The sequence below is a fragment of the Rousettus aegyptiacus genome, unplaced genomic scaffold (genome assembly GCF_014176215.1).
Source record: "Rousettus aegyptiacus isolate mRouAeg1 unplaced genomic scaffold, mRouAeg1.p scaffold_m13_p_3, whole genome shotgun sequence".
NCBI lineage: Eukaryota > Metazoa > Chordata > Mammalia > Chiroptera > Pteropodidae > Rousettus > Rousettus aegyptiacus.
The window spans coordinates 106,918,560-106,927,449 of record NW_023416306.1 but is presented as its reverse complement, the minus strand read 5'-3'; the positions used below and the strand labels follow the sequence as shown (position 1 = coordinate 106,927,449).

Genomic DNA, 8,890 nt, shown 5'->3' with positions numbered 1-8,890 from the left:
TCCTTTCATATGGACACAGTGAGGAAGGGGAAGAGTATGTAGTGTGAAAAGGTAAGAAGATGTAGAGGGAAAGGCCTGCTGGCAGCTCCCAGCCTTTAATCCACAGGTTCCCCATGGTTTTAGCTATAGAGAATGACTCTTGGTTTCTGTTTCCCCTTCATTGGTATGGGGAATGGGTTATAGCAATCCCAGTAGAAATCTTCCTTTGTTCTGTAGGTGTCCTCCTGGCCTGACTGTGGGGCTGATCAGCATATTGTAGTCTCTAAATGTAGCTTAATTAACATTTTTTATTCTCTTGCCTCCTCTCTGCATTAATGGGAGGGGAGTCATGTAGAGAAATGGGAATCTACATTTTCCCCATTTTTTGAGGTGGCTAGGAGGGAGCAATGATGTTTCCTTAAAGTTCTGTTTTGTTAATTAGTCCTCGTGATTGACCTGTTTTCCTTTGAGGAGGTAAGTTAGCCTAGTATTCTTTTTTTCCTATGCTCATTGGAAAATGTTCCTTATAACCAGATAACTTTTAGGCAAAATTAGAAATTCAATAGAATTTTTCTTTGTAATATCCACTTTGATGCTCCCTGTTTTCTCACTTCAAGGACTTTGTGGAAAGAGGACTAAATTAAGAATTAAAAAGCGTAGGTTATTTTCTGATTCTTCTTCTAGGTAACTATTACTGGATAAGCCATTTACTATTCTAAGTACCTTATCACCTAAGTCCTAAAAGTGAGATAATTGGAAGGATTGTTGTGTATGAAAAATATGTCTTAGACCCCAAATAATAGTGGGTATTGAGGGAGGCATAGCAATCAGATACTTAGGTTACTGTTATAGACTGAATGTTTGTGTCTCCCTGTACTCCACCTTCCTGATATATGTGTTGAAACTTAATCCCTAGTGTGTTGGTGTTTGGAGGTGGGGCCTTTAGGAGCTGATTAGGTCATAAGGGTGGAGCCATCATAAAAGAGATTAGTGTCCTAATCAAAGGAACTTCAGAGAGGTCCCTTTCCCTTCCCTCCAGGTGAGATTACAGAGTGAAGACAGTGGCCTGTGAACAGGAAGTGGGTCTCCACCAGACACGAGTCTAGAGGCACCTTGCTCTTGGACTTTCCCGCCTCCAGACCTGTGAAAAATAAATATTTGTTGATTAAGTCACCCCGTCTATGCTATTTTTGTTACGGCAACTCGAGTGGACTACGACAGGCACCAATACTGTGGGGCTCCTCTATCTGCCGGGAACTGTTTATATTTGAATTGTAATAGCAGAAGGAAATACACTTCTATCTTGTTTAAGCTATTTTGGCCATTGTCACATCAGTTGGACCTGTATTCTAATACTATCTCTTATTTCTGAAAACATGCTTTTAAGAAGAATTAATATTACCTATTTATAGTGTGGTTACATTGCATTTAAGAAAATTTTTTTTTTATTACTTGTGGAATCACAGTTTTTGTCCCAGAAATATAATTTTAAGCATTTCAGAGAAAATAGGGGGAGAGAAATATGTTGGGGGTCAGAAATGTCCTGGTTTTCCTGAGAACAGGAGATGTGGATAGCCACCCACTTTATGTACGGGAGGACTTGCCCCTGCCTGGATATTGGGGGACCCCTCTCCCCAAGAGGAATCACCCTCCACAGAACCTTCTAGGGCACATTCAGTCCTCCCTTCTCTGATCTTTTTTTCCAGTAGTTTAGTGAGTTTCACTGGGCTCTCTGCAATAATCCAGAAGCATCTCAAATTAAAGCTTAGTTCTTCATTTTCTCCCCTTTCCAAAACAAAATGAAACAAAGCAAGACAAACTTCCTCCTTATTTTTTTGTTTTCTAGATCCAACAACAGCACCACTATCTACCTAAGTGCCATCGTTTCTTGCTTCCAGATCTGTCCGATGTTGTTCCTTCTGCCTCTTCCTACTGGGCCTCGTCTTTATCAGGTTCATACCTCCTCTTCCCTTAGGTTTGAATTCAAGTGTCGCTCCTACTGGGAAGTCCTCCTGGACTTCCTGCCAAAGTAGTTTCACTTGTGGTATGTTCCTATAGTACTCTGTACTTTCCCTGTCACAACAATTATCATGAGGACTATCTCTTCTTTTAAAATTCTCTTCCTTCTCACTAGACAACTGAGTCTTTCTCATCATTGACTATCTAGTGTCTAGCTCAGTGTCTCTAGAACCTGAAGGGAGGTTACTTTTCCCGACCCGCAGACAAGCTAATTATATTGACACCTGCTCCATGCATGAACTTGCCTCTGCCTGGATGCAGTGAAAGAAAGGAGGCATTTATTTCAAAGGCACCAATGAAGGAGGATGGGCAGTTAATGCTGAAAGACTCGAATTCCTTGATGGCTTACAATAGGGGTCTTTTGAAGCTAAACTCATAAATAAGGGGTTCAGAGTCATGGGCTGTGTTGATTGGTCAGGTTTTGTGGAAGCTTCGGTGATTTTCTTTAACTGATTTGTTTATCCCTTGGTGTCATCCTGTCCAGGGTCTTTGTTACTAGGGTGGAGAGAGCTTCTTGCTTGCAAACAAACCAAAGTTCTGCAGTACATATTGGGGATTGTGAGTCAGTGATGTTACCTTAAGAGCAGAAGAACAGATCTAATCATCTTGTGCTTAACAGGAGTCATTATTTTATTATCTCAAACAATATATTCCCTGAAACCAGCTTTACAAGCAGGTCTTCAGGTTCTTAGACCTGGTTACATTCTTTCCTAGACTTTAACCAGAAATAATGACCGCCAGCTAAAAAAAAATATTTCCTTCCACTTTTTAAGTTCTTCTACCTGGACTAATAATCAAAAGAGAAGAGAGATTAACAGGAGAAACGGTATAAAGTTTATCATACGAGTGCACATTCTGGGGTGCCATAAGAATAGAGACCCAAAGAAGTATTGGGCAGTTAAGGTTTATAAGGCATTCTGAAGCTAAGGAGCCAAAGGGGGTTATGAATTGGAACTTCAAAGGGCAGGAAGGCCAGTCGTATGGAGATGGAAAAGCAAATGCTTAGTGAATAAATGTTTGCTGGGACATCTGTAAAACGGGATACAGCGAGGACTTGGAACAAGTGGGCCTTGCTAGATTGCTTTCTGTCACACACTGGCTTACATTAAACTGTAGTTATCTGTGATGCCATCTTCCCTCCTGGAGCAGGTCCTCCATCTAAGTTCCTTTTAGGCAGGTAAGGGAGGGAAGTCAAAGGCTTTTCCTGAGTCTTTTGTTGCTTAATGACCACCTTAAAATCAATATCCCAAAAGGCATATTTAGGAGGGGGCAAACACTTCTTCCCTTCACAGGGGAGCTATGTGTCTTGAGAGGGCTAATTTATCAAGTTTAATTAAAAGCTAAATTCGAGTAGCTCATCTTTTAATGAAATTCATTTAGTATCTAAATCCTTACCACACAAGATATGACACTCATACATCCTTATATAAATCTAAGTGTATCTACTTTTGACTTATTACAGGAAAACTAAAAGGTACATCTGAGTCTGCTAATAAAAATGTTTCTTGCTTTGTTGTCTGCAGCTCCCCTTCGGTGGAGGTCTTAGTTTCTGAAAAACAACCTGAGATTGTTAAGAGATCATGCACAGCTGTTAAGAACCGGGAGTCCTGCCACCCTGTCTCTAGCTTTCTATTAGTGTTTAACCTGTCATTACTTACTGCTTAATTGATTCCTTTGTTCTGTTTCTACACGCCTTGATTTTTTAATTAGTACCTGCTGAGCATGTTGCCTGACTGAAGGACTTAAGTCATGCTTCCATTGTTGAGGAACTGGGGTGGGGGGCAGCTTGCAGAGGGGTGCCTGCTTGGTTTCAACCCAAGTAGGGACTCCATAAATATCGTTTGACTGAGTAAATTTAATACTTACCAAGAATCTTAAAATATTCTTACTCTTTAATCCTGGAAATCCATTTTGCAGAAGCTAGTCTGGGGAAATAATTGGAAGTTTAGACAAAGATCTATGTACAAAGGTAATTATCACATTATTTTTACTAGGACAGTTGGTAAATAAATTATAGTACATCTCTATCCTAGAATATTTTGAGGCCATCATAATTGAAATTTTATGTAGGTTTATTGGCAGGCAAAAATATTTGGGAAATAAGTTAAAAAACTCCAGGGTACCCAAATGTGCATGTGTGTGTTTGTGCGTATAGGCACATGCAATCCAGTTTTGTTAAAATTATTTATTCATAAACTGTTATAGTTTAGAAAGAACTATTGTTTAGAAAGACCTTTCTTATGCTCATTTAATTGATCCCTATAATCTTTCTTATAAAGATGAAGAAACTGTGCCTCTCAGAGGATAAATGATTTGCACAAATTGACACAACTAGGAAGTCCAGAGAATTGCTTACAATCCAGTTAGTCTAAGTCTTCATTCAGTGTTTCTTTCATTGCAAAAAAAATATACTCCTTGGTCCACTCGATTAAGCCAAACTACCGGCTACAGCACTTAACAAAGGAATACGAAGCTCCATAATTTAATTTCATGAGTCTGAGACTTTTGTGAAACATTCCTTCTATTTACCACACCGGGTCGCTGTTGCAACGAATTGATTCTAAACTGTAACCTATAACTCTAATATTTTATTTTTTCACAAGGTGTCCTAGCCTCTTTAGCACCCGCATAAATACTTCCTTGCCCCTCTACTTGATACTGAGGGTCAGCTGGTTAATTATTCCATCCCTTGAGCTATCTCCTTTGTCAAAATGTTGCTAGAAGTCATGAGCACTCACTCATCTTTTGCACAGGAAAATGGTAAAAAATGCTCACTCAGAATACATTGGGCAATTCTAGACCTAGAAGAGGCATCTCCCACATATTTTCTAGTGATTTTCCTTTCCCATATTATATGAGTAAAGAACTCAACACACTATTGTCTTTTCTATATAAATGCATCTCACATGTTTTGATTGCTTCAACTGGCTGAATCAATTAATGTTAGGGTATCTTTTGGATTTGACTCCTTCCTTGAATGGCCATTTCGACAAAAATCTTGTGTTACTGTTATTGATTTTATATTGTATATTTCTTAAAGGGAAAGTGAAATATATATTTATTATATATATATTTAAAATAAAAGCCACTTACATGATCCTGTACAATGCTGGCCATGGATGGTGCTTTGCAAGTCATTCAGGTAAAGAAGGGGATGGGAAGGAATTACAATTTACATTGGACTATATGCCATAGGCAGACCCCGAAGTAAGTATTATTGTCCCTTTTTTATAGATGAAGAAACTGAGGTTCAGAGCTGTGAGTTGCCCAAGGTCACAAGGTGGCAGAGCTGGAACTTGGACTTAGGTCTGTCTGACTCTGAACTTGTGCCTCTTCTTCTTCGTCGTCTCAATTCCTTTCTGGTTAGGTGAATGATTCCACATTAAATGTCTCACGCTAGCTGGTCAGCAGGGACCAGCTAGGGGTCTGCTGTCCTGTTTAACATTCGTTAAGTGAGATCTGAGAAGCAGATGTTAGATGTAGACTTACTGAGATGATATGAGGACACCAGGGTGTCAGGAAATGAAAGGTCCATTTCAAACTACCTCACTTGCTCTTTTGTCAAATAAGATTAATATTCCCTGTTTTATCTGGTTGAATAGGGATCAGTGGGAGATTCCCGGATATAAAGTACCCGGTCAGAGGGGTTAGTCTCAGAGCTCCATGAGCGTCAGACTAGATGGACACCTTCTGGGAATGTGGAAAAGTGATGGGGAATAGGATTTTGATGGAATCTACCCTCTGATGTATTTGCTTCTTTCAGACCAAATCTGTAAGAAGTTAGACCTGAGCAAAACCCTCAAAGGAAATCCAGCCTGCTATGCTGTTGTGCTAGAAGATTTTTACCCACCATTCTTCCTGAGTGCTCAGTGGACCCTTGAGAGGAAGCACATTGCGAGGAGCTGCCATCCTGCTATTGGCTTGCTCTTTGCGGGAGCTGCTGGTGTGGGCTCTGCCTGTTGCCGCTGTGCCTATTTCCTGGTTCGGATCCCAGTCTAGGCTCAGACTCAGCCACAAAGCCTAGACCTTTCCTGGTTGACACGTAGAATATGAGGCAGGTGGCAAGAGTGACTGTTCTCCTGACCCTGGGTGAGTCGTTTTGGGATTAAGAGGCATTGGGATCTGGGTCTGGACAGCGATCTATAAACCTCCCTCCACCATTGCTATTTATCCAGATGTTGAGGGCTGGCTTTGGGAGTGAGGGGGGGGGTCCTATTTTTCTCTAGGGAGTTCCTTAGCATTATGTGAAGGGTGTCCTTGGGCAATAAAGATGTTCTGGGTTACTGAGCCAGAAACAAGGGACAGACATATTAGACCTCCCGCTTCCGTATATGTTTTCCTGCGATTCCTCAGAATAAATGTTTTTAAAATATTGCCTTGGAACACAGTAAGAAGTAAATTGTATGTGTCTGTGTATGTTGGGGAAGTAAAGGTAGGGGTGGGTTTGACCTTGAGAGAACCTGAAGGGTTCTTCAATTCACCTTGGTTTCAGGATAGGAGCTAGTACTGTGTTTTTATTCCCACAGGTACTTTGAGCCTTGGTAAGACCACCCAGCCCATCTTTATGGACTCATACGAAGGACAAGAAGTGAACATATCCTGTGACCACGCCAACATTGTTACAAATGAGTATATCTTGTGGTACCGACAGTTTCCCAACCAGGGACCACAATTCCTTATTCAAGGATATAAAACAAACACGGCAAATGAATTGGTATCTCTGTTTATCCCTCATGACAGGAAGTCCAGCACACTGAGCCTTCCCTGGACTTCCTTGGGTGACACCGCTGTGTACTACTGCATCGTGAGTGACACACAGTGAGGCAGACAGGGCTGCACCTGTGCAGTATCCCCCTGTGGGGTGGGAGTCAAGCCCAGGAAGACGCCCCAAAGCAGTGCTTTCTAAAATGTTTATTTTATTTTATCATTTTCAGAAGGTCTTAACAAATCCCTGTTTTATTTTACTATTAAAAAGTTTTTGATCTTATTTATTTTAAAAATAGATATTTCATTACATGCTCTGAAATTCAAAACGTGCAAAAGGCAATACAGTGCAATGTCTTCATGCCACCATGGTCTCTGAGCTGCTCATTATACAAAATGAGGCAGTCTATGGTGGTTATAGTATTGTTGCTTCGCTCACTGGTGCTCCTCCATTCACGTGCTCACACACACACACGCACACACACACGCACACCCACTACACATCCTTACATGTGCACTGCACACAGTCAATGTGGAATACTTGCTTCTCAGCTTTAGAAAAATTTAGCTGTGTCAGATTATTATCTATTGTCACACAAATCTCAAACATTTCTTTGGCCATTTAAGAATCTATGAGATGGTTTCTAAGTCTCTTCTGGGTTTAGATCTTTCACTCTCTTTGTTGCTCTTCTTTCTCTTTTCTTTTTTCCCATTCCCCTGTCGTGGATGATGGATGGCGTAGGGAGAAAAATGGAGATGATAATAGAGGAGGGGGTGGAGAAAAGTTTTTTTGTTTCTGATTGGTATGATAGGTTATTTTTTGTTGTTGCAATATCTGAAGCAGGAACAGAAATTCTAGGTTATTATTACTTTTCAAGGTTGGGGTTTTTTGGGGGGAGTGGTAAAGAAAGACAGAAATAATGGCGAAGTTTCTGGAAATCTTATAGAGCTCCTGTGGCTTCATCAGAGCTATGAGGGTATTTATTATTATTATTATTATTATTATTATTATTATTATCATCATCATCATTATGAGATTGTCTCTGATTTTGGCAATAGAGAAAGCAATATTTGATGATATATTCTATTGGGACTGATATGGCTAGACCATGGGATGGGAGAGTGTTTCCCTCTAGTCATCTTAAGGTTTGGTGGGGAAATAGTATTATGGAAAAACAAATAATTATAAAGCATTAGCTCATATTCTGCTCCCCCTGAATCCCTCAATATTTTTGTGAACTCACATGTGTTGGGAACCAGGGCAGGGCATCCCAGTGGCATATTGATTATTTTGAATGAAAATCACCTGAAAAGCAGCAAGAACAGGAGGAGCCCTCTGACTCTCCTCTGTCCCAGTTAAAGCAGGAAATAAATCTCCATGATTGATGCCCTTCCCACTCTGGAGGGACTGAGAGACAAACTTATTGTAAGAGCTATAAAATCCAGAGTAGAAAAAATGTGTACAAAAAAATCCTTGTAATGCCTTCCCTAATTTACTACCCCAGCCCAAACTTTGTTTAGATTCCTGTCTAACGAATACCCAGATCTGCTTAGATTCCTTTCTAATGAGCACTAACTTTCTTTGTCTTGCCAATTTCTCATGAATTTATTGTTTCTTTGTCTAAAATGTATAAACAAGTGCCTAGTTTGGTCACTTCTTTGAGTCTTATTTTATGATCTGAGCATCATGTTGTGATCAACCCATGTGTACATATTAAATTATTTTTTCCTCCTGTTAATCTAGTCTTGTGTCAATTTTTTTATAACTAGTCCTTCCATAAGAAGGGTGGAGTGGGAGGAATTCTTCCTACTCACCAACAGATGTTACTTTTTAAATAGATAGTTTAAAAAATGTGGTGGCCAATAATGGTAATAATAATAATAGTAGAAAAACAGTGAGAAAGCAAGGAGTGGACTCAAATAAGAACGAAATTGAATTAAGCAAAAGAGGAGCTCTAAATTAATATGGGAAAGAGGATCATTCCTTAAATTTTGCCGTATCACTTGTTTAGTTCAGAGACTCTCAGTCTTTCTCCTGAGCATCCCCACTGTGCAGGGAGCATGAACAGGACCCTCTCCTTCCCTTTCCTTCCTGAAATCTTGATGACGAGAGCATAGTAGTCTACAGTAGTCTGCTGCAAGCATAAAGTCTCATTTTAACTTTTAGAAAACTGAGGAAACATTTTGA

General features: G+C 40.0%; 1 gene segment (V, D, J or C); it reads left to right on the top strand.

Annotated features, from left to right (window-relative positions):
- Nucleotides 1–5,887: 5,887 nt before the first annotated feature.
- Nucleotides 5,888–6,891, top strand: LOC107521125. The segment is given in 2 exon segments: nt 5,888–6,087; nt 6,525–6,891. Coding segments are annotated over 2 exon segments (336 nt in total).
- Nucleotides 6,892–8,890: the final 1,999 nt, after the last annotated feature.